The sequence below is a fragment of the Chelmon rostratus genome, chromosome 5 (genome assembly GCF_017976325.1).
Source record: "Chelmon rostratus isolate fCheRos1 chromosome 5, fCheRos1.pri, whole genome shotgun sequence".
NCBI classification, from domain to species: Eukaryota; Metazoa; Chordata; class Actinopteri; order Chaetodontiformes; family Chaetodontidae; genus Chelmon; species Chelmon rostratus.
The window spans coordinates 2,920,025-2,945,011 of NC_055662.1; the positions used below are offsets into that span (position 1 = coordinate 2,920,025).

The following is a 24,987-nucleotide window of genomic DNA, read 5'->3' on the forward strand; positions in this document are numbered from 1 at the left end:
AACGTAGCACAATGCAGCGTAATGTAGTGTTCACATCATGTGGGGCTGAAGTATTTCCAAGATGGATAATCCCAATCCCAATGGCCCAACCTGTCTATCAGCAACTCTGCCTCACTTACACAACACCTTACCTGCATAGTATCAGTGATCATTCTATTACTTGAATATAGTGCTATGAACCCTGTTTACAAAATGCTGTCATCTTTTGGGAGACACAGTGTTGTCTTATAAAGGCTGCTTGGTATGTTCAGTTCATCCACCCGGTGTATCCAGTTAATAACACACTGAAATCGTATAAACATGAAACCTGCTGTTGCTTTTTTATACTGTATATGCCTTAATTCATATGTTTGGCAATCATGATTAAAGGATGTTTATATATATTCTTTTGTCTGTGGAGTTTTCTATTTATAAGTGACACTAAAAAACTACAATGCTTGGCTCTTTCTACAGTAAATTAACCAATTTTCAACTTTAATTTTAAACCACCACACTCTTCATATATAGTTACATTATAGATTAACTCTATATATTATATAGAATTAGTATGTGTATCTATGAGTGGATTACTATCACTATTCTTTTTATGTTTGGTGTGGTTACATGGGCTGATGTATGACCAGTAGTGGAAGAACCACTCTGATCTTTAACTTGGTAAGTCCATTACTGTCCTCGCCCTGCTATTCCACCTCCTACCAGCAGAGTTCGCTGAACACTTAAGTGTCTCTGTCATCACTTCCGCTTTTAAAACAAAATGGGTGGCGCCAAAGCTTGACAACAAAGCAGAGCGGCTGTTTGCTGCCTGCAACGGACAGTTAACCTCGGGGTAAACAAATCTCTGCTGTGTTTAAGTGTCGTGTTTCACAATTTTGTTCTGAATAAAATTAGGAGTTAAAAACGAGTTTCGCAGTTTGATAATAAGCAGTTGAAAAGTTTTCGTCAGAGCTGTCAAATGTCGCCATGGCCACAAAGACAGACCAACTTCTTATCGTTCTGTCCATCCTGGAAGGTAAGTAGTTAAAGGAGGTGGATTATAATCCGTTTACAGCACACTGTTAGCTTCTTAAATAAATTATGCAATAAACGTCACCAGTATGAGACGATGGTAGATGTTTCTTAACACTTGCTGCAGTTAAATGAGTGTTGTTTGTAACGTATTAAAAGTAGCCTGTTGCTGCTGGTTATGCTAACTTTGGCAGTTAAATCCACTCATCTCTGTGACAGCAAGACGTCCAGAGCTGGAGACTTTATCTGTATCTGTGCTGAGAGGCACATTTAGCACAAAGAGAGCTTTTGGAGGAACTTAAACTTGTCAGTGGAAAAACAAATATTGCAACGAAACGTTTTTTTTCTTGTGAAAACGAGGCCACAGCGCTGTATGTGTGCTAGTGCTGCATATTCGGTATTTGTCAACGTAGCTATGCTTCTTATGTCTGCAGGGTTTAGTTATGTACACTGTTTTCACAAAAATCTGTCGTTTTGTAGTATTTTGATACTTGTTTGTTTGGTGATGTTTGTTTAGATTTAGATATGAGCTATATTGAATAGATAGGTATTGTGATGAGAGCGTTTGAATTTTGTAGTATCATGATTAAAGCTTAAATGTGTGCTTTCCTCGTCTTAAAGGCTGTATCATGGTAAAGTGGTGTACTCTAAACTTACTCAACCGTCACAGCTGTGTCATATTTAGTCATGTCATTATTTATGTCAAACACTGTGGAGGAAATGGCTTTAAAGAAGCTCACAGAGGAACAACAAGTACGTTGATTGATGGTCAGATAGAGTAGACCCTTCCCTTTAATTCTACTCTTTTAGTTTTGCTAACTCTTAGGCTGACCACATGTAGATCTATTATGTTTCGCTATGCACTGTAAACAATAGATATGATAATGATATGCTTCAGTGGCTGCTAGAAAAGCAAATCTTTTTTTTTTTTTTTTGCTATTTGACTAATGACTGGAGATAATTTCCCATCTTTTAGACTGTAAGTGATAAATGTGTTCAACTCCTCTGTAAACCCACTGCCCTTCCCCAGGTCGTCACTTCCCGAAGAATCCCCGGCTCAGCCTGGTGGTCCAGGCAAGCTTTGATGGCGAGCAGCTGGCCACGGACCCAGTGGAGCACAGAGATCAGCCACAGTTCAGCACCGAGCTGGCCTGGGAGCTCGACCGCAGGACGCTACACCAACACAGGTCTGAAGAAGTCTCAAGAAGTACCATTAGATTTGGTTGACGATTGTAGGGCTGCATCTAACCGTTATTTTCAGAATCTGCCAAGCTGGTGGGCTTTCTTTTTTCTAGATTAATTGCTCGGTCTACAAAACCTCAGACAATGTAAATAGCACAAATATCTTGCAGCCTAATGTGACGTCATGAAGGGTTTTGCTTTAGCCAAACAATCAAAGATAGCTGATAGATATTCAGTTTAAGGACTGTGTTTAATTATAGCACTGATATGTTATTCTATAGACCACTGTTGCTAGATGTTTAGAACCCCACAGAGAAATAACTATAATATATGGATTCATGTTTGTTGGCATCTTGACCTTCTCTATCAATCTCTTGTGTTGGATGTGTGTGTGTGTGTAACATAAAATGTTACTAAACTGTGTAATGTTGATGCATCTCGACAACTCCGTCCTCTCAGACTGCAGAGAACGCCCATCAAACTTCAGTGTTTCACAGTTGACTCTTTGAGTAAGAAGAGAGAGAGTGTTGGCTACATCGTCCTGGACCTCCGATCTGTACAAGAGATCAAGCCGGTAAACCTCTTCTCCATCTGTCGGGGTGACACGTTGAAGTAGTTGAGATTAGTGTTGCGATCAGTGATATCCAGTGTCACTGGGACCAGTAGAAATATATTTTTTGTCCTGTGTTGAGTGATGGGAATACAAGATTCGTTTCCAGGAGCCTCGCTGGTATCCGTTGCTGAGCAGCAAATATACCAAACAGAGACCAGCCCTCCTCCTCAGCATGATGCTGGAGAACGACACCAAGCCCTCCGAACCCTCTCCCGATAGGTTCAAAGCCAAGAAGGCCCCGCCCCGACAAGGTCAGCTGGTTCATCAGTACTGCTTGCTTTGTTTGTGCTGTGTTCGCTTCAGTGTGTTTCTTATCTCTTATTTATTAGTGCATATAATTTCTTGCAGTTCCTCCTCATTTATCTTGCTGATTCATGCAGCAGTTTGCAGCAGTCTAGGGACAAGAGAGGCACGGAGTCCCCAGTTCTGTGGTTATATGATTGTAAATCAGTGTGATGCTAGAAAATGACATGTTCAGCAGAAATGTACCTGACTAAGAACAGTCTGTCTGCTCTTTGGCCAGCTGTCAGTGCTGTGTCACACCATATTTTATGACATACAGTAGGTTCAGGGCAAAATATCTTAACCCACATTTTATGTGTGATATCTGTGATACTCTGCAGTGATCCAGATCCCTCAACTCTCTGTCATGTGCAGTTTGTAAAGTAAAAATCACAGCAGTGTCTGAGATCCTTTCTCTTAGCACAGTGATAATGATTTGTCACTTTGCACAGCACTTTTTACAGTGAAGTTACTCTTCACCCCTTGCTTGTGAGTTAAACTAAAGAATCCTGGTCATATGTTAGACAAATTTTTGGATGTAATCATGGGCACGACACAGAACAAACTCTTAACTAGAAAGTAAATTGTGAAGTTTTTATGTAACAACATTTCTTTGTTATGAGGGCTTTAAGAATAATATCTGTGTAGGAATAATGGCTGTTTTGTTGCTGAAGTGTCTGGTCCATTTGTTAGCAGCATGTGACCTGTGTTAACACCCCACACTGGAGAATATAGTATCAGAAACTGTGTGCATGTGCTGTGTACTTTGCTATCTGTGTCCCTGAGAGAGTTAAAACCCTGAAAAATATCTCATACTGTTTCACTCCCCACTGATCTGCACTGCTACAACTGTTTTTCAGGTTTCCAACCTGTTTAAACATTGGTTGTGCTCATCAGTGTTTTCTGTTGTTGTATAAGCTTCAGGTTCACTTCAGGTTCAGCTCTAGTTGTTGTATAAACTCTTAGAAATTAAGTAAGATTTATAGTCTAATGAACCGTACTGGATGTTAACATAGATAATTGAGAGTTTAAAAATCTGATGATGTTATATCAGCCAATATTAATTTTTTAAATACACTATGAACACATTTTCAATCACGACCCCTTAAATTTGATTATTTGAGGACTGTGACTAATTAGCAAAGAGTGGGACATTTTATAATTGAACAAGAAACCTGTCACTGCTCTCTGGTGGACAAACTGTAATAGAGACTGTTCAAACTAAATCAAACTTGTCTTTACAGTTAATTCTTATTGGCTGACGTTTACACAGAGACTAAACTCTCTGTCTTGAGGTAAAACTTGCCGTGCTGACATATTGCTCAGGCTCTGGAAAAAAAAAAGAACAGTTTGATTACAGCTTTTTGAAAAGTTTGCAGATGAGTATTTGTAGTGTGGGAGATTGAACCACCTCAATAAGTGCAGAAAAAACAGTGAATTCATGGTGGAAGTGAGTTGTTTGTGTTATTGCAAAGTTGATCATCTTTCGTTCTGCCCTCTGCTCTCTTGTCTTTTTCCTGCCCCTCTCCTATTTTAACACCTGTGCTACTCTGCTATTGTAGGTTCTCCTGCAGTAACTGACCTGCTCTCAGACGACCTGGAGGCCATACTGATCCAAGACCAGGGTTACCACCAAATTGGACCGGCAGATCACTGCTCTGACATGTTCGTTCTGTCCGTCACTGTGGCCTTTGCTACCAAACTGGAACAGGTAAGGACAGTACTCTAACTTCTGATTGATAACTTCCAACCTGAGCTGATACCAGGCAGTGAAGTTTTTCATTAGAAAACTTAAGATAATGTCACCAACCGGACGCTACATACAAACATTTCTGCATCTGGAAATTCTGGAATCACGTCTGATAGCAGACAATAGAAAAACACGTTTTTCTTGGCTTTCTTGAACTGTCGCTCATTTGTCCTCACTGTGACAGTCATTTTAGCTTTTTCCACTTTTCACACAAAATGATAAACCTAGCTGACAACTGAACTGACGCTGAACAAAGAATGAAAGAAATAAAACTACAACATGTTATCAGAAAATTAGTTCTTAGTTATGCTGAAATTCACAGATCGGTGATAGTCTAACAATGAAAGAACATTTCAGGTGCAAACTGTCATTTAAACATTATTGCTTCAACTCTCAGCTGCTTCAGCAAGGACAGTCTGTCCCCCAGAGTGTCATAACAAGACAATGAAGACACCAACTCTGTCGTTGCTACCAAATTAAACCAATATCTTGTCTTACATGAACCTGTTGTTTCTCATGGCAGGGAGAAGTGAGGTAGAGACAGCATGTAGTGTTCATAGAAAGCACTTAGTTCAAAATGTGATGAATTCAGAAATAATTTTATTGTTTGTCATTTGTTAGTTTGGAAAGCTAAACTAACCTAAAAGTTAATTTATCTGTTAGTTGATCGATGAAGTTTTGATATGTTTGAAGGCATTAATCCAGTCGTAATTTTAAACATTTGCTGTTTGTAGCTACTGTAGCTACTATCTACTGCATTTATCTGTCTTGTCATTGTAAATATACTAATTTGGATTTTGCTGACTGAAAAAACAATTAATTAAATTCAAAAAGTAAAAGAATAACTGGAATTATGATAAGCATTTGACATTTTTGTGCCATTTTGGAGATTAGAAAAGGTTGACCAATCAAATATATAGTATTGGTTAATGAAACATTCACCTTAGTGTTTTATTTGCAGCTACAGCTTTTTTCTAGAGTTTACAATATTAAACTTGAGCAATTCAGTCAGATTCAATTCGATTGAGTCAGATAATTTGTTTAGAACCAGCAAAATCAACTGAATGTGCTTTCTTTCCCACAGCTGATCCCCAGCACTATGAAACTGTCAGCAGAGGGGTCAGAGTTCTTCTTCTACTACTCTTTACTGGGGAACGACATCACCAGTGAGCCTTTCCACAACCTGCTGAGCCCCGACTTCGAGCCGGAGCGTGCCTCTGTGCGCATCCGCAGCAGCAAACGGATCCTCCAGACCTTCCTGTCTCAGCAGCCCAGTTTCCAGGTGAGAGGCAGAGCGTGTGATGACCAAGTCATCACTGCCTGTTGCTACCTGGCCATGCATCATCCTATGTCCCTGTCTGTCCTCCTCAGATCCACCTGTGCTGTGGGAATCACTCTCTGGGCAGCACAGACATCTCTCTCTCAGCCCTGTCCACTGTTTCTGTGGATCTGGAGAACAAGGCAGCGACAGTGGAAGGAGCATTTGTACTCCAACCACCTAAACGCATCAAACAGGCACTGCAGGCTCTGCCTGCCGACCTGCAGCCGACCGTAGGAGTGGCTGTTACCCTGAGGAGGGAAGAAGTCACACCACAGGTACAAATGGCAAGGATTTTTTTTTTTTTGACTCAATGCAAGTTTTATAGGTGGTGACAGATAATTTGATATTAAGTGTGGTAGAGCAAGTTTTCTCATTTGTTTTTTTGACAAACCTCAGAGAAAGGAACATCCCTGGACTTGTTACATGTTGTTGTGGTCATACATGTATGTGGAGAGAGAAATAACAGAACTAGTGCTGAAAGAAAGCAAAGAATCATGCCTTTTGTTCATAAATGCCCGGTTTGTGTTTGCAGCTCTTCTATTTTTTTGCTCTTGTGTGTGATGAAGAAGTACTCTCTGCCTCATCTACAGTGGATTTTTCCCTTTTCTGTCTCCATATGGTTCATCACCAGTAGTTTTTATTATATCAGAGATGGATTTGGGTGTTTTTCACTACATTACAACTAAATGAATCGAACATCAACACATAAATGAGAATAACTCATTCTTCTCCACACACCCCAGTAAAGGCCATGATGTCATTATTGTAAACAAAGATGACATAGAACAGAGTGAAATTTTTCTTTCTTTGTGTGGATGGCCCTTCCTGAGACAAGCTTTGACCTTATTATGAGCTGTGGCACATGCTACAACAGTTTTAAAAATGTTTTAATTTTATCGAACCCAAAATCAAGTTGTAATTATGCCAATAGTGTTATGGGAAATTGGGAGGGAGATAAAGGGGACAATGACACACGTGGTGATTTCCTTGTACGTACGTTTTTGTTCAAAATAACAATTTTCGCTGCAGTTGCAGATCTCTCCAACTGTAATGATTCTGGAATCATCTAGTTTTATATCAGTTATGTAGGCTGGTCACCCTCACTTCAATCTGGGACAAAGAGTGTCTTGTAGTGTGAGCAGTGCAGCAGCAGCCTTTATGCAGCACCAGTTTGGATTGACAGTCATATGATCTTCTGTCCTTTCTCCAGTCTTTAAGGAATAAAGATGGAAGTGGAGTTCAGACACACTCCAACCCTCCTCCTTCTGTCCCTCCCTCTGTTCCTCCCGCTGAACAGAGACCTCGAAGCTCCTCTCCAGTCCGAAAACATCCTGATTCTTCTCCTCCCGGTCCTCCTCTTTCTCCTCCTTCCTCTCATACAGAGAGTGAAGCAGAGAGTCTGCTGAAGGAGCTTCAACATGGCAAAGACCTGGTAGGACTGGCAGGTGAGGCTGGAAGTTATTTAAGATAAATTAAGTCAGAACATTAATGACCAAGAGGAGCAGCATTGAACTTGTTTGTTCATGTGTCCAGCTGCAGATTTTGAGGTTCCTGTGCAGCACCAGAGTCAAACTGAAGCTACAGCAGAGGGTGGAGCATCGTCTGTCAGTGTCTCAGCTCCCAAAGTGTCCATTCCCGCCTCCGCCCATCACTACTGCTTCTCTCTGGACCTCCGCAGCCTGGGAAAGCTCAGCCTGGCACACCCCATCGCTGCCACACTAAGGTGAAAGACTAGCTTTTGGAATGAGTCACAACTATAAGCAGTCACTGGAGGTTTCATGCAAAAAAAAAAAAAAGATATTGTAATGTAGGCCTGTGAAATTTGTCAAGGACAGGTATTTTGTGCATATTACTCTCACCTTCATCCACAAGGTTGTAAGATAACAACTTACTCACAAGCTTCACTGTAAAGACAAGAAATGTCACAGTTGTAATAAACATTTCAGGTGTGTTCAACTTTGTTTTAATGTCAAGTGCAGTAAATTTTGTCAAGACAGATAAAAATGACAGGCAAAACCATCTTATACATGGCCTTTATGATAGTGTAAATGATGATGATGGTTATGTGTTTGTTGTATTTCAGGTATTCGTATCAGTTCTTTGGCAGTCCAGCTCCTATCATGACCAACCCTCCTGTAGAGCTGCAGAGGAACATGGAGGCTTCTCTGCCTCAGTCCTACTGTGCCTTCGACTTTGCTGCTCTGCCACAACAACTACAGGACACCTTCGTCAGGTAGGAACACACACACACACACACACACACACACACACACACACACACACACACACACACACACACAGAGTGAAAACTTGTTCCTTTACATGCGTAATACTTAAATTGTATACACATCTGCATGCACTGTACAGACCTGTCAGAGTCGCCTGGTAGAGTGAGTAGGGAGGCCGCGTTTGTCAATCAGTGTTGATGTCAGCAGTATTACATTACACCAGCTCACATTACACCGATTTTAAAATCGCTGCATTGGCTCCCTGTGTGTTGCAGGATCGATTTTGAGGTTCTTTTATTAGTTTTTAAATGTCTTAATGGTCTTGGGCCCACTTATTTATCCGACATGCTTTTATCATATCAACCCTTGCGGGTCCTGAGGTCATGCATGATTTTGCTATCTGACTGAAATTGAAGTAGTGTTGCGTTTTAACATCTCAGAGGATCAGCTACACATGGAAGTCAAAATAGCACTAGGTGCAACAATAAATGCAATACATTCACACTACAATTTCTGTTTAATCACCTTTTTGGTTGCTGTGTTTGACAGATTAAAATGACATGTGCTTGCATAAAGGATAACCAAGTCTTTCATAAAATATCAAGAAAAATATAGTTAAATAGTTGATCCGCAATGGAATGCAGTTCAACACCAAATTAATGTATTTTTCATTTAATGGATGTTAATTTATTTGCCAAAGACAATTTTCCTCCCTGGTGAACAATGAAGCTGTGTTCTATTCTAACAGTGCTACTTCACAGATTTGTGATGCTTCCATGAAAAACTCTTCTTTATTTTCTGCAAAATCACTTTTGTCCAGCAGGTGGTGCAGTATGACTGTGTTGACATTGGTTTTGTCTCTGTGAACATTCAGTCTAGGTGTCTTTTTTCCCTGCAGTGTAATGCAATGCGTTGGAACTCATTGTGTGTATCTGCGTGTGTTGTAGAGTTCCTCTGGTGGTGGAGGTTTGGCACAGAGACTCCACCAGCAGAGACCAGCTAATAGGACAAGCCTCCATCCAGCTGTCTCACCTGCTGCGCTCTGAGAGGAGTCGATTACTGGCATCAACAGGAGAGCAGAGCTGGAGACAGACTCACCAGGACCGGATCCCTGTGGTCAAAACACACCGGTAGGAAACATCACTGAATGGCAAATTGATCACATGGTGCTTGTCAACCACTGTTCAACAACTGTGTTTCCATCCGTCAGACCCAGTGAAAAGGTGGCAGAGTTGAGCTATGTGGCAACACTGGACGACCTGGGATTGGTTAAAGCCAGAGAAGTCATTGTATCTGACTCTTCACAGGTGAGACAGGTGTGTGTGTGTGTGCATGTGTGTGTGTGCGCGTGTCTGCGCATGTGCATGACTTGGATTGGTTGATATGATTAAAAAAATGTTCAGACTTTACTCAGACAGCTCAGACTTTGATAGACTTGATAAAATGTTTTAGGTTCAGACTCCCTATAAGGAAGAAACATGTGCTGATGCATGCTTCCATTTATGCTATATATATTTATATGTATGGACTATATTTTTTATTGGATTTGTGTTTTAGCTGATACAGTACCAAAGTAGCAATACAACTAGCTTCTTCTTCAACTAACATTTTGCCTCAAAATATTGAATGTTCTTTAATTTTGGATGAGAAACACTCTCAGTGTAATGCAGTACAGTGCAATACCACTGCAAACTACACCTCACTGATAAACGTGTAGTTCAATCAATCAATCAATCTTTGTACAAACAGAATTTATGGCTTAGCTGTTCTATTAGAGTGCACCTAGTAAAGTTGCCAATGAGTGTGTAGACCTGTATTATTATCTAAAGATTTTTTTCCTGTTTTTATCATCATGTCACCAGAGCGAACCTGCAGTCCCCACACAGCCAACCTCCCACCCTGCAGCACCCAGACCTGCTGCTCCCAGTCTGAACCCCACCCCGCTGGGCCAAGCTGCTCCACCTGCCCCTAGAGACACCCTGGAGTACCGCACGGCTCTCGAGCTGGAGCTGTGGAAGGAGGAGCAGGAGGATCTGTTTGATGATCAGGTAAACACGGGACCCAAAACAACTGAACAATCTAATAAAAAGACTGAATCCAAAAAAATGATCATCATAAATGATGAAATGTAGTATTTACAATGTTATATAGATATAATGATGTTGCTTGTTTCACTTTGTTTCGCTCACGTTTATGAACAGGTAGACATGTCAACTGATTTTTTTCTACTCAAAAAGGCAGAATTTAAAGACACATTTTGAATATAATGGGTTTTTCGTTATTATATAATAAGTGTATGAAACATGCTAACAAAGCAGCAGAGCAGCAGAACTGTGTCTGTTTTTCTATTAACATTTTGCATCATGAAACTCTGGCTTTATACAAAATTAAGCTTTCATTTTGAAAGAACACTCTTCCACACGTAGCTCCTTTATTATCATTGGCTGAAGCTTTTTGCTCGTTTCATTTGACTTTGTATAAACAGGTATTTGACAACATTGTCCATCCCTCATGATGACTGTTTCATATTCTGCTGAATTAAATACAAACACTGATAAAAGTATAAAAATATGTCATTTGTTTCAGTTGAGGAAGAAAGAGCTGAGCCACATGCAGGCTCTGGCAGAGGAGTGGAGGAGAAGAGACAGAGAGAGAGAAGCTCTGGTCAAGAAGAAGGTAGAGAGTTCACACCTCCTTATGCCGGGATCAGACTACACGTTTTTTTTTGTCTTTGACGATGGTCACCGCGTCAGATCTAATGATCACAGTTCATAAACTATCTTTTATTACTGTCTTGGTTGGTTGACTGACAAGACTACACGTGTGACCTCGACAAATCACAGCACATCTTATTCCACGATCACGCACAAGTTCAGATGTCATTGGGGAGGTGGGTGAGCAGCTGTCAAACTGACGGAAGTGTTGTGCGGGATGCTGGCGGACTTGTGTAGCGAAAATTAGATAATAAATAAAAAATGGCTGTGGATGTGTTATAACATTTAAAGTAATATGAGCATATTCTCTCAATTAGGACCGGGAATAATGTTATGACAGCACAGCCAGCTACTCACCTGGCTGATGAAGTGCTTCTGCTATTTCTCGCCAACATTTGTCTTTTCTCTCTCAACGCACTTTTCCTCTCTTTCGTTGTCGCACCTGACAACAGCAACCCTCCTCTTTGCCATGGTTACCTGGCTGTGCTCTGAAAAGAACACCTGATTGGTCAACGCTCAGAAACATGTTGTGGGAGATGTCACACTGGGCGTGTCAAGACAAAAAAACATGCTAGTTATTGTGTCAGTGTCACGGGGAGTCCCAGACACTGCAGGACAGGTCATTTAACATGTCTCAGTACACGGATATAGATGCGTGATTGTTGTTCACAATCGGCCACGATGCTGATAATTAGTTGGCTACGACAAAATTGTGTCAAAATCAGGCTTAATTTGTGTAGTTTGATCCAGGCATTACACAAATACACACTGTGCTTACATATTACATTATATACTGCAAGATTTCCTACCATACAGACTAGGGCACACAGGGGCACATAAATGTGAATTTAATGAGGGGCTAAAACTGTTCTTAAAATAATGACTGTCCATGGTTTTAATCCCCAAATCTCCGTCTGCTTCTAGGAGGTGGAGTATAATGTGTTGGAGGAGCAGCTCCAGAAGACCCTGTCTGATCTGGAGAAAAGAGAGAAACAGCTGCTTGAAGCCGAGATGGAGGTGAGACTCACCTCTGACACTTCACACAACACTGAGATGATGCACAATGTTAAGAATTTGATGACTTTAATACAGATTATTGGACAGTGCGTCTGTTTAGCATCGTACTTATTTTTGTTTTTCAGATTTGTGAGTAGAATTCAATTAGAGTTCTGACACTTGTGAACTGAAGGCTGAATTACAACATTGGACAGCAAATACTATTATATACAGGGTTGCATTTATCTGCCAGTAATTACCTTGAAGAGTCAACTCATCATTTGGTCTATAAAATGTCACGATTACATTTTCAAATGTCTTGTTTTTGACCAACAGCCTCATTTTCTTTACTATCACATGAAACTATCAAAAGCAACAAATCCTCAGAATTTAGAGCTTAAACTAGTGAGTGTTTAGTAGTTTTTCCTAAAATATGACTTGAATGGTTAATCGATTCTCAAAATATTTCCAAATTAATTTTTTGTCATCGACAAATTGTGTCTGTACTAATTAATGAAATAAATCAGCAGTAATTTATACAGTGGACTACAGTTTTATGACATTTAGAATTTTTGTGTAAAAGAGGGTTATGACTTCAGTTCTGAAAATCTAAATGCCAATTTGCTCTACTGAAACTTAACTGTGTCCAATTGGGCACTAACATTAACAATATTATCAAACTCACTTTTCTATAGAAAATGCAGCTCATTCAACCGTTGCTCTAAGCGTGTTTTTCAGTGATTCTTTCTGACATTGACTCTTCTGTAATGTTCAGACTCAGAGGCTGCAGAGGGAGCTGCGGGCAGAGCACGATCTGACCCAGAGGGAGCTGCAGGAGAGCAGCAGGAGGCTGCGGCAGGAGTGTGATCACCGGGTGGCTCTGGAGAGAGACAAAGTCCGACTGATGGAGGAGGAGAGAGCCCGGCTGCTGCAGCAGGTACACAGGGAGGACACTTCTTTGAATTAGTGAATGTGCATGAGTGAATTTATCTAAAAATAACAACTTCTTTTACTCTTCTCTTGTTTTCTGTTGTCCAGATTGCAGATGGGGAGTCTCGATATAAGCAGCTGGAAAAAGAGTTCCAGCTCTACAGAGAACAGCAGAACATCAGGCCTGAGTTCAGACTGCAGTCAGAGATCAACTTATTGACTCTGGAGAAGGTAATCAACTGGTTTTCAATATCAGTACTACCAAGATAATTAGTACTTATTACATCAGACACGTAACTTGAAATCACAGATACTGTTTCAGAGAAATCTGGTGAAGACAGTATTTAAATAGTAAACAAATCCAGTCGAAGCCAAATAACAAGTGATGAAAGTTGGGAATGAGTTACAGCTATATATATATATATATATATATATTATTCTAACATAATTATTGATGCATTTATGTACGTTATGAACTATAATCCTGCAGTAGGTAAATGTGGAGATAATTTTAATTACTGTATATACTGATGGGTAGTTTAACATATAATAATACATTATAATTTATTAGTTGATTTACATTTCGCAGTAACAACATGAATCTGCAAAGTATCTTTTTACTAAAGCTTTAAAATAAATGTCGGGGACTAAAAAGTACAATATTTAGGCGCACAAAGTAGCATAAACTGAACATACTCAAGTAAAGTGCTCAGAATTGTAGACAGGCACACACAAACAGACACACACACGTGGGGGATGCAATATACATTCCTGTCCCTGGTTTCACACTATTCCACTACTCCACAGGTGGTGGTGATGCACTGAGAAATGTACGAATTTGCCAGTAAAAGGCAGGAAAGAAGAAGAATATAAGCTAGTAAACATAGATTTTAACAAACAGGATTTTAAATGTGTTAGAGCTCTACCATACACATAAAACATTTTGATAAGAAACACTTCATGTAAACGTAAACCCTGTTTGTTAACAAGAAAGCTTTTCATTTCAAGAGACAGTTTTCTCTATATTTCAACTGTCAATGTACATTTTTTGTTCACAAAAATGAATGGATGATTGTGCTTTTAACATTGATTTGATATTGATTTTAATCTCTTTAACCCTTTGCCTGTCTACAGGTGTGTGTGTGACTGATGTTTTTGTCCTGTGATTATTAAGGTGGAGCTGGAGAGGAAGCTGGAGTCCACCACCAAGTCCAAGCTGCACTACAAGCAGCAGTGGGGGCGCGCCTTAAAAGAGCTGGCCAGGTTCAAACAGGTACTGTTTATCTAGAGGGAGGGGCGTTTAAAGTAAACTCACCACCGTTTCAGTGAAAAATGTCCATTAAAGATTTGAAGAGTACACTTTAAAAAGGCCTAAAAATTGTGGTCCAGAAGATCATCAGTCACGTGTTAATCAGTGTTGTTTTGGCTTAAAGAATTTGTAAATGAGTACATACAACTAAATTGAATTTCTTTTCAAATGGAGCATCCAAAAATGAGACATCAGATTACCCAACAGATCTAGGACAACAACGGATAATTATTATCATCATCAGTTAAATTGCTGATTGTTTTCCTGATTAATTGAGTCTTTCTTATAGTTGTTGACTTTTTCAGACCAACAGTCCCAATATTTATATAACGCTAAATATATTTAGCTTTCAATCATAGAAAACAAGGAAAAGCAGCAAATCCTCATAGTGACGAAGCTGGAACCAGTGAGTTTGATCTTATCATCAAAATAGTTGACAGCTAGTATCATATCATGTCAGCTCCACACAGAGCCATGTTAAGATAGAAAAAATACCACAGTGAAATAAAAGCAGCTCAGTTTTTCTCACTAGCAGACAGTAGAGGTGGGGACCCTGAAATCTCAGAAGTCAAAGCGTCCTTGAATGCACCAACAGACAAAGTTTTACTTGTGCAAAGTGTATTACCACATGTTGGTGATGTGACTGTTACAGAGAAGTGTTAGTGTTCATTGTGATGGATTACCAACGTGAAGTCACCCAGTTTATTCTCACTGTGTATTTAAATGAAGTGAAACCAATGACTGCATGGACGATAGAAAATCTCCTTTTAAGACTAATGGCCAGCGCCGCTGTAAAGTGTAGTTAATGGGCTAGAATGAAAGACAATCGCGGTCCTATAGAGTCAAAGCAGTGGATAAAAATCTAAACACTGGAATCAAGATAACTTCACCTCACATAAGAAACTACCAAAACAAAACGGCAAACGCATGTTTGAGAAAAACCTTACCCCCAAAATAGGGACATCATGGAAAGCCAAGCTCAGGCCTCTGTATCCTGACAGCAGTCATATTTCACAGCAGACAATGGTAGTTTTTCTGTGTTGGTGAGTTCAGATGCTGCAGGTTTTTACTCTGCTGCTGGAGACGAGCTGACAGTGTTGGGACATTTAACAGCTCTGTTTAAAGACACAGAGTGAGCAAAGGAAGCTGAGTTCAGCCTGGCCATCATCTGTCAGCTGACATCACACTGTGGCTGTGGGAGCGTCGACAAATACACCAGTATACAAGTACAGTATGGATGTATGTGATTGATGTTTGTAAAGGCAACAGCGGCTGTGCACACTAGGCTCAAATGAAAGTCCTTTTAGCTAGAAAAACATCCTGCATTCAGAAATGTTCCCAAGTCCAATGATATTAGCAGCAAAATGTGCTAAATCAGGAGCAGCCAAACTTTCTCTTGGAGGGCCAAAAGTAAAACTTAACGCTGTGCTAAGGGCCAAAACAAACACTTATTATTTTGTATTGTATTGTCTTGTTAAGGTCCAATAAATCTCAAGTTCACATAATTAGCTGACTTCCTGCGCAAAGTGTCACTCTGCTCGCCATGCTCAGATTCTAAAATAATTAATAACTAGGGTTACTACATATTAAAAGAGCGTTTTAACCTCACAAAAATAAAACAGCATAAACATATATTTTTTGTTTATAATGTTACAATGAATGTTGAAGTTGGTCTAAATAGTACATTTATCTTTTCATATAATGTAACGTGTAGCAACGCAGCATACTTTATGAGCCTTTATTATTAATAATGAGGTTAACTATCTGTTAGGATGTGTGGGCTGATCTTTTTTTTTAACATTTTTACAGAACTGTTTTTTTCAATTTTGCAATGTAAACATTATGATAAGGGTTGTTTGTGACCTCAAACATGATGTCACCAACATTTCTCTACTAATATTTATTTGTTCATTCCTGACCAACATACACACTGACACAGAAATACCTGTGATAAGATAAAAACAGCCCATAATTTCACCTACGACAATGTATGTGATCTAATATATCATTAGATGAAAACAAAGGAGTATATATACACACACACACACAGACTATTTTAACTCAAATTCATATTTGAATTTTAAAAATTCCTTTCATTCGACTGTGAAAATAAGTATTCGATCATGGAAAAACAAGTAGCACACCGTGCCAGATGCAGTGGATGCATTTTTTGTTTGTTTTTAAAAGGGGAAACTTTCCGAGTTAGATGTGACAATATTGCGGCTCTTTGTTGCTGCATCTCTTTATTTTGTTTTTGTCACATTGAATGAAGTAGGCTTTGCGATGAAGTTAGTGCTTCTGTGAATGGAGTCTGGTGGCTTTGGTGAGAACAATGCAGCTGTTTCTGGTTAATAAAACAGATCTTACTCTTTCATAAAAAGATCCATCTCTGCAGGGATCCTTTCCATAATGTTGTCAGACACTGAGAATAACAATCTGAGCCTGTCGGTGGACGTGCATTGACGATGCACAAACGGCTGGAGGGATTACGTTGCAGCATGTTTCGTAGCTGCCTGCCACTGCGCTCTCACTCAATACTGGAAAACTTAAAAAACACTTTTGTCTCCATTAGTCACTTACACATAAAATCACAGGAAAATAGGATCCATAATCAGATAATATTTGACCAGAATTTCTCCTGTTTGTCTTGGACATTGAAATCTTCCAGGACACATTGGAAACTGGACACTCAACTTCACTTTTATTGATTGAAAATGAAATGTCAAACTGATAAGAGCGAATAACTCAACAGCACCGTGAAGGACATTATTTTATTTGCTTATTTTGGAATTGTAGGTATGTAGGCCTTTTAAAAGATATGTTTATTTTGAAATAATATGCACATTGCATTGCTCTTGTTGCAAATAGATATTCAAATGTTCCAACCTTTGTGTTTTTAGAAGCAACAACTGAATGTAATTTCTGGCCAATTGTGACAGCCCTACTTACAAGTAACTTAACTCAGCTCTCAAGTGGCTGCAAGAAATCAGTAAACGATAGAATAAGACTGATATCTGAAAGTACAAGCAGGTGCACAGGAGTGAAACTCAACTCCAAACTACAAAAGTACTGAGAGATGAAAGCAGACAGACAGGGAAAAAAAATAGAAACCTTCACACATGAGTTAAGCTGCTGAAGGGAGGAGACATTCACGGGGTGGCAGCAGTCAGCCCTCAGGACCACAGCAGCATGGCACAGTTCGGCACAGTTCGGCACAGCTCGGCACAGCTCGGCACAGCTCGGCACAGCTATCCCCTGCTGTGAAGCTGTAGCACATACACATGCCACCATGCTTTGGTGTTAAATTGGGCCGACCCAGGGCCATAAAAAAACTCGATTAGAGTGCGTTTGCATATGGGAGTTTAAGTGCGTGTGCGTGCATGTGTGTGTGCGCGTGCACGCGCGCGGGTGGGTGGGTGTAGCAAAGAAAAGAGCGGGAGAGAAAGACAGAGGTATGTTTTTACACCAGAGCCAAATATTTAGCTGAGGTGAAGTAGACAATGAAATGTGTGAGAGCCATCAGTTCTTAACAGTACACACACACACAGGCATGCACACAGCACTAAGTGGGGCTTTAGTCAGCCTAAGACTAATGTAAACACGCACACACACACACAGACCTTATCTGACAAACTAATAACTGTTACTGACATTAACCAGCTGGAAAACCGGACAGACATTTTTCCTCTTCCTCTGTCTCTCTCTCTCTTTTCTTTTTGCATCGATCACTTCCCCTCTTTCTGTTTTATCCGTTCCATTCCTCTCCCTTCAGTCACTTCTCCAATCTCTCCTTTTCCTTCTCTCTTCTTGTTTGACATTTACTCCTTTTCTCTGTCCTTCTCTTCCCCCCTCTTTTTCTTCCTCCTTCATTATTTCCTCTTTCCTCCCTCTCTTCCTATGGTTCCTGTTTTTGAATTAACTCCTCTCTTAGTGTCTTTTATAGCTTTCATGTATAACATTTCTTTCTCCAATCTCTGTACTCACATCTCTTTTTTTCATCTCACACCTCATTTCTTTTTGGTCATGATTCTCCTTTGTGTCTTTCAGTCTGAAATTGCTGTTTGTTTTCAGTCTTTCTCTTCTCTTCCTGTCTTTTCCTTTTCTTTCTATTTGTTCTCTCTCTCTCCTTCTCACCCCTCCCATCCCTCCTTCCTTCCCTCTCTAAGTGCCACATCATTGTAAAGAAAACACAGTGTGATTTATGCAGCTCTAAGGGGGTTCAGTGCCGAGTGTCACCCCCTACCTATTAATCATCCATGGGATTGTGTTGAGCAATAAGCTAGCCAGCCGCTAACTATTCAGATGTCACACTCTCGCTTTTTATAAAATATCAGGCCTGTGTTTACACGACCATCCATCTTTGCGCTCGGTGGTTTTTAAAGCCGGCGCTTGTTTGGTTTTTCTCGGCCTCTCCTCGCCTATTTATTCTCTCCTCTCAGCGCCTCGCATGGCGTTCTGTTTAGCTGAAGTCGGATCATAAAAATTCTTGTCCGAGGAATAATGTGCTTTTCAACCCAGGAGGTGTGGGCGGCCGGAGAGGCAGAGCGAGAATTAATATCCAGACAGTGCTGAGGTATTAGATCAGAGAGTTAGCCTCGCTCTTTTTGAATTCAAAATATTGGGACAAGGAGCTTAAGTTGGTCTTTTCGGAGCAAAAATATTGGGACAAAGAGATTAAAGTTCTGAGCCGAGGAGCTAAATTTGGTATTTTTAAAGCATAAGTGGAAGGTCAGGAAACTAAATTTGGCTTTTAAAAGCTGGTTTGGGAGAGACAACTAAACTTGGTCATTTTTATAGGCCATAAATTAAGTATTTATAACATATTTAAATCTGTACTGTGCAAAAGTCCAGATTACCAAAGCAGAACCCCATGAAAGACGGTCTGCTGCCCTGATGTCTACTTTACAGGTGTCACGTCTCTGTCTGTCTGTTTATGTTGTATTGTCCATTATTAATTTATCAGGAAACCTGTCTTTGTTTTCTCTTAACCAATTCACCTTTATTGATTAATCAGTCTGTAAAAGTTTAGAAAATTGTGAAAATGTCCATTACAATTTAGCGAACAGCTTGTTTTCTCCGACAGTCTTTTAGTGTCATGGAAAAAAAATGGTGATGGTTAATAAATTAATCATCTAATTATTTCCGTTCTGTAAAAGCGGCAAGTTTGCCTAAAAAATATACAGTGTAAAAGTAGGGATGCCACAGGATAAAGTAAACAAGTCTAAACAAGCGTTCAGTGCCAGTTTCTGGTATTTCACAGTTTTCCAGACTTACTGGCACATTTCAGTAACATTTCAGCACTATTTCAGTAGGTTGATACCCAGCCCTGATGATTGGTTTGCCTGTTCACACCATTTCACCTTCATCTTAACTCGGTTTCAGAGAGCCAAAGCACTCACGCTGTGAAATCCCTGTGGGGCCTTCTGGACTAAAACTGTCCTCTCTCATGATGCTGGGACTCTGTTTGTATAAACCTGTCTGTCAAACAGCAGATGTAACATTTCGACTGAGAGAATTTCAGTATTACTGGTCTCAGTGGAGACTCTGATGGTTCCCAGTGGTCATTCCTGGAATATTATGGAGCTCCAAAATGAGTGGCATGTTCCAGACAGGGAAGGTCAGGGAGGTTGATACATTTTGTTGAGCCAATTAGGGATTTCCACGAATATTGCACTTCACATGAAAATAACTAAAGCAACATCAACAAACCAGGAGTATGGCCACTATTTCCAGCAGTACCCAGTTGTAGTTAAAGAATACTAAACGAGTATAATGGTGGGATCTGTGGTTTTAATCTTTGTATTAAGAGGTGTTTCGAGCAGACCGGTGGCCTCTATCTCAGACAAACAGACCACATTCTTAAACTCTGCTCCTGTGTCTTTTATCTCTGGCTTATCGGTCTAAAAACCCCAAAGAGCAGCCTGAAAATACTGATCTTAACCTTTCAGACACTGCATCCACGCACTTCCAGCAGATATAGTACTGCTGGACAGTTAGTATTTAACTCTGTGTGGAACAAATCTAATCTGCTCACAGCTGCAGTCAGGGATTGGATAAGATGGGTTGCTTATAGCATCATTCAGGCTATCGATAAAGTTTTTTTCCTCTCAACAATACATGACGACCTTAGCAAATAAGCTGTTTAAAGTTTCTATTTACATTTTTTCCGTTATTCATGCAGTCCTGCTGATGGATTCATTTCCGTTTTGTTGTGATATCACTGTTTTGACACTTGTATAGAGCTGAAATGAGAGAAATACATATTTGGCAACTTGATAATTGATTGTTTCGATCTTTTTTCAACAATCTCTAGTTGCAGCTTTTTATTTGTGGCAATTTGCTGCTTTCTGTTTCTATCACATACGATTGTTAATTAAATATCAAAACAAAGTTTCAAACTAAAACAAACCCCAGTTTCAGCAGTTTCCACTCTGTGACCAGTTTGACCAGTTTGAACTTCTCTGTGCTTATTAGTGGCAAAATCATTTGAACTAAAATGTTACTTTGGGTTTGTGTGCCGCTCTGATGTTTTTCCTCGTCGATGTGTTCGAAGTTGAATCACATTGAACTTTGATCTTGTTTGTTGGTGACTGTTACAATGAAGACGACAACTGTCTGCTACCTGAAAGCAACTTGTCATGGTTGAAGACCTCTAAGAACTGCACCACACAAGCCTTGGAACCATAATGTGGTCGTGGCAGGAATGTCAGCAGTCAGACCAGGATACCTGGCAGATAAAGAGGCAGATAGTAAACAGGGCTGCTCTGCAGCTGATGGTGCTGCAATATAACAGATCAAATAAAGCAAAGTTTTCGTTGTGTCTCACAGAGCAAAAAGGCTGGGAACTCTTTGTTAAGTTCTATTATTATAATGTGATATTTTTGGGTTTTGGACTATTGATTGGACAAAACAAGAGATATAAAGGTCTCCCTTTTATTGATAAAAATAAAAAAAATGTAATTACAAATTAAGTGGGTGCCTAAAGGAGATCAGTCCTGGGTAGCAGCAGCTTTTGCTTTCTTTTCCTCTTTTAAGTTCTAATAATATTCACTTTACTGTACATCAGAGCAGGAAAACTACTCTTGAACCCCCCTCAGGTGTGGAGTTGCCCCACTTTGCGTCTGTCAGCTCTTTGCAGAAAGCAGGCATTTTGCATTTATCCATATTTTGCTGTGATTTCAGCTGTTGCGTAAACACACTCGTTTGTCTCTAATGTGAGCCCCAGCCGTCCCCTTCATTTTTTTTATCCATCACATCCCCGAAAAACCTCATACAGCGGTGCTGAAAAACTCCCCGTGAACTCCCACAGGTGGTGAGCTGCTCAGAAAACTACATCTGAGCAGAGAAAAGTGTGTCCACATGTGAGCGATGGGATGAAAGTGTTTGTGTGAGAGGTTGTCTCACAGCTGCTCCAACTGTTGACCTCTGAAAGTAGAGGCGAGTAATGGAGGGAAGACGGAGGGGAACCTGGGGGAGGAGAAGTCATTCTCTGGTCATCCATCCCAAAAATCAGCCCCCTGACTGTCTCAAACCTTGATCCTGCTCGCCTGGACTTCCTCTCAGAGCTCTTAGTCCCTGTGTGGCTCACAGCTTGTCTAGTTCACCGTCATCTCGCCTGTTTCAACTGGTGGTTGTCATTTTCTGCTGCCTCTGTGTTGAGCTGCTTGACGCATGATATCATGTTTCTCATGTGATCTCATGTATGTTAAGAAGAACGTCCACTTCATTTATTTGGTCACTCGTTAAAAAATATTTTATATAACTTTCTGCAGCCCCGCAGGGCAGCTGTGGCGACAAAAAGTTAACTCATGAATGTTTATCAGCCATATTGATCGAGACCTGGCGCCGCCACTCAGCTTTGCTGGCATTTTTCCCAGTGGACCCTGTGATACCCAGTTTGTATAATATGTCCACGGACATAACACACTGTCTTACAACAATACTGGAGGCCCTGACCTCTAATAGCAGCCAGGTGCATTTCCAAAGCCAAAGAGTTTATATTTGGTGCAAAGGGTTAACAGCAGTCTCACTGCAGATTTAAAGTGACGTAGCAGAGAACTGGAAAGATGTTGCTCTTGACAACTGGCTTTTCCTCTATTTTGTTTGAACTTTTTTATGTATTTAAATACAACCCTGAAATAGTTTGGATGCTAATAAAACATAATAAAACAGAATGTGATAAAACCTTTTGGACATAAACTCAATTGAAAACAGTACAAAGACAATATATTTAATGTTTCACCTCATCAGCTTCATTGACTTGACTGTAAATATCGTCTTATTCTAAATTTGATGCAGCAGCATGTTTGAAACGAGTCGGGACAGGAGCAACTGAAGACTGGGAAAGTTGTGAACTGCTCCAAAAACACCTGTTTGGATCATTCCACAGGTAAACAGGTTGATTGGTAACAGGTGATAGTATCATAGTGTGAATTAATACATGTTTCCATTCATATGTCATGTGATTAAAAGGAGTTGCTCTGTTGAGGTAAGCAGTGAATGATGCTTATGCTCCAGTAGGTGGAACAAGATGATGTCATTAAATAAGCAAACATGATGAAACATGATGGAAATATGACACGTCTGTTTCCTTCCTGTATTAATGTGAGGAAGGTTACAGCCTCCTCATCGCTCTGCACAGATCTGATGTTCTCGTCTCTTCACTGAGTCCGGTTTTGTCCTCTTCTGCTCACCGTGATGGTGTCAGCTGTTGCGGCTGGGAGATTCATGACGTAGCTGTAAAATATCTGCTGCGGGGTACCGAGTTTTAGTAGCTTTTCTCTTTCACCCCTTCTTCCTCCTCTCCCTCCCGTCGAGGCCTCAGTATCACCCCTCGTCCTCTAATTGTTTCAGGACTCGGCCTCAGATTGTCCTTGGCAGCGGGCACCAGAGAAAATGTTTAGCATGTTTGTTTTTGTAGTAATTAGCCTTAAAATGGCCTGTAATACAGACTGCTAATGGTCCACAGGGAGCTGAGCCTGAGTCAACACACCGTCTCTGTGTGTGTGTGTGTGTGTGTGTGTGTGTGTGTGTAAATGATGTGTTCATGAGAGATTGTATGTGTTTTTATGTGTGTCTGTGAACGTGTGTTTTTTTTTCTTCTAGGAGGTGAGGTGATCAGGCGTGTGAAAATGGGAGCTGTGTGTGTGTGTGTACATGTGTGTACATGTGCATGTGTGAGAGAGAGTCGCGCAGCAATGTGAAAATGTTAGTTTTCCCATCCAGAATGAGCCGGCTGCTCGTTCTGCTCTGTATCACCAGAACACACAGACAGATTCCAGCTTCTCAAATCACCTTCTCACTGCCTGCAGGCTGCTGGTTGGCACTTTTTCCATTTTTAGCCCGTTAACAAAGCAACTGGAGGACGGTGATGCCTGTTAGTCCATCTGTTCCTCCTTCACTTGTCAGTCCATGAGAAGATATTCCTTGTAGTAAGAGCGTACCAGTGCGACAGTAATCACTTTCAGAAAGAACGTTTTCCATCATCACAACCTCCCTGAGCCCAGTTGTCATCCATGAAATCAAGGGCAGGAGTTCGCCAGATTACAAAATATAAAACTCATGATGTTATCTGGTAAATGTGAATTGCAAGCCAGTATCTGTCTATATGCTCTTTTTTACAGAATGAAATCCCACTATGTATTTTTTTTTTATCTAAAAAGTTACCAAGGATTGCAGGTGTTTGTAGTTAAAAGACACCCAGAGTGAGGACTGTGAGTCAATAAACAGCCTAGTGTGTCAGTGTCTAGACTCATAATGTTTTAGCAAGAGAGCAGTTGAGTACTGACCAACAGCTAATACTAGCAGATAGCAAACAATAGTCAGTTTTTCTATACTCATAGTACATCACACTTCATCAGGATCTTTAGACTTTCAGGGCTGAGCAGCAGCTTGTTCTGTCAGTCTGTGATACTCAGAAATTTCAGCTTTTCTTGGTGTTGCATTAGTGTAAGATAAATATGAGTTATTTTGCTTCATTCAGCAGGTGTACATGTTTCACAGGGTTGTTTATTGTCCAGCTTGGATAGAGCAGCGACCCCTACGAATGACCTGCTGAGCCAGACAATCCAAGATCAAACTCTGCATTCAGAAAGCCTTCAGCTGTAGTTCAGTCATCAGCTTTGTTGAAGCAGGGAGCCTCAGCACTTCCTCAGTCACTGATCATACGGCCACTTTTCCCAGCAGGTTGTTGGATGTAAACCTTTAAGTTGTATCCCATTTGATTAATAATCAGAGATTAGACTTTTTGTTTTCCCATCTCAGACTGTTTCCTTGATTTATTAGCATCCAGCTGTAAGCCAGTAGACAGAGCCCAGATTGGTATTATGGGTCACTTTGGGAAGTCTGGCCGGTCTGCGCTGGAGGCCGGAGCAGCTGAGAGAAATATGACTTTTAGACGTTTTTATGAAGTTTTCTTTCTGCTCTCATTGTGTTGGTGTTGGTCTTCGTGTGAATTCTTCAAGTCCTGCCGCATTTTCTCAGGGAGGTTTTGTGAAAATGTGAAACCAGACATATTTATCACCAGCTCCGCTCTGTGTAATGAGAAAAAACAGTTTCTTGGCTTCTAAATGCACACATTTCAGCGCCAGGGTCAGAGGTTTATTGTTAAATATTCTCTGTTCAGATTAGATCTTTAGATGAGTCCAAGACGTCAGGA

The 24,987-nt window shown here is 40.4% G+C and overlaps 1 protein-coding gene across 2 annotated transcripts in view; it reads left to right on the forward strand.

Annotated features, from left to right (window-relative positions):
* The first annotated feature begins 829 nt into the window (after nt 1-829).
* The window catches only part of LOC121606577 (centrosomal protein of 120 kDa), a 28,229-nt gene continuing 4,071 nt past the window's right edge, over nt 830-24,987 (forward strand). For both annotated transcript variants that reach the window (XR_006006842.1, XM_041936974.1), the window contains exons 1-18: nt 830-1,009; nt 2,036-2,192; nt 2,647-2,761; nt 2,907-3,051; nt 4,645-4,793; nt 5,917-6,114; nt 6,204-6,428; nt 7,364-7,598; nt 7,687-7,876; nt 8,237-8,386; nt 9,329-9,511; nt 9,592-9,688; nt 10,244-10,429; nt 10,968-11,057; nt 12,020-12,112; nt 12,867-13,028; nt 13,130-13,252; nt 14,196-14,294. Coding sequence is in view for 1 of the 2 variants with exons in the window: in XM_041936974.1 (XP_041792908.1) it covers nt 961-1,009; nt 2,036-2,192; nt 2,647-2,761; nt 2,907-3,051; nt 4,645-4,793; nt 5,917-6,114; nt 6,204-6,428; nt 7,364-7,598; nt 7,687-7,876; nt 8,237-8,386; nt 9,329-9,511; nt 9,592-9,688; nt 10,244-10,429; nt 10,968-11,057; nt 12,020-12,112; nt 12,867-13,028; nt 13,130-13,252; nt 14,196-14,294 (2,646 nt within the window). In the remaining variant the exon portion in view is untranslated. The remainder of the gene's footprint in view (nt 1,010-2,035; nt 2,193-2,646; nt 2,762-2,906; nt 3,052-4,644; nt 4,794-5,916; nt 6,115-6,203; nt 6,429-7,363; nt 7,599-7,686; nt 7,877-8,236; nt 8,387-9,328; nt 9,512-9,591; nt 9,689-10,243; nt 10,430-10,967; nt 11,058-12,019; nt 12,113-12,866; nt 13,029-13,129; nt 13,253-14,195; nt 14,295-24,987) is intronic.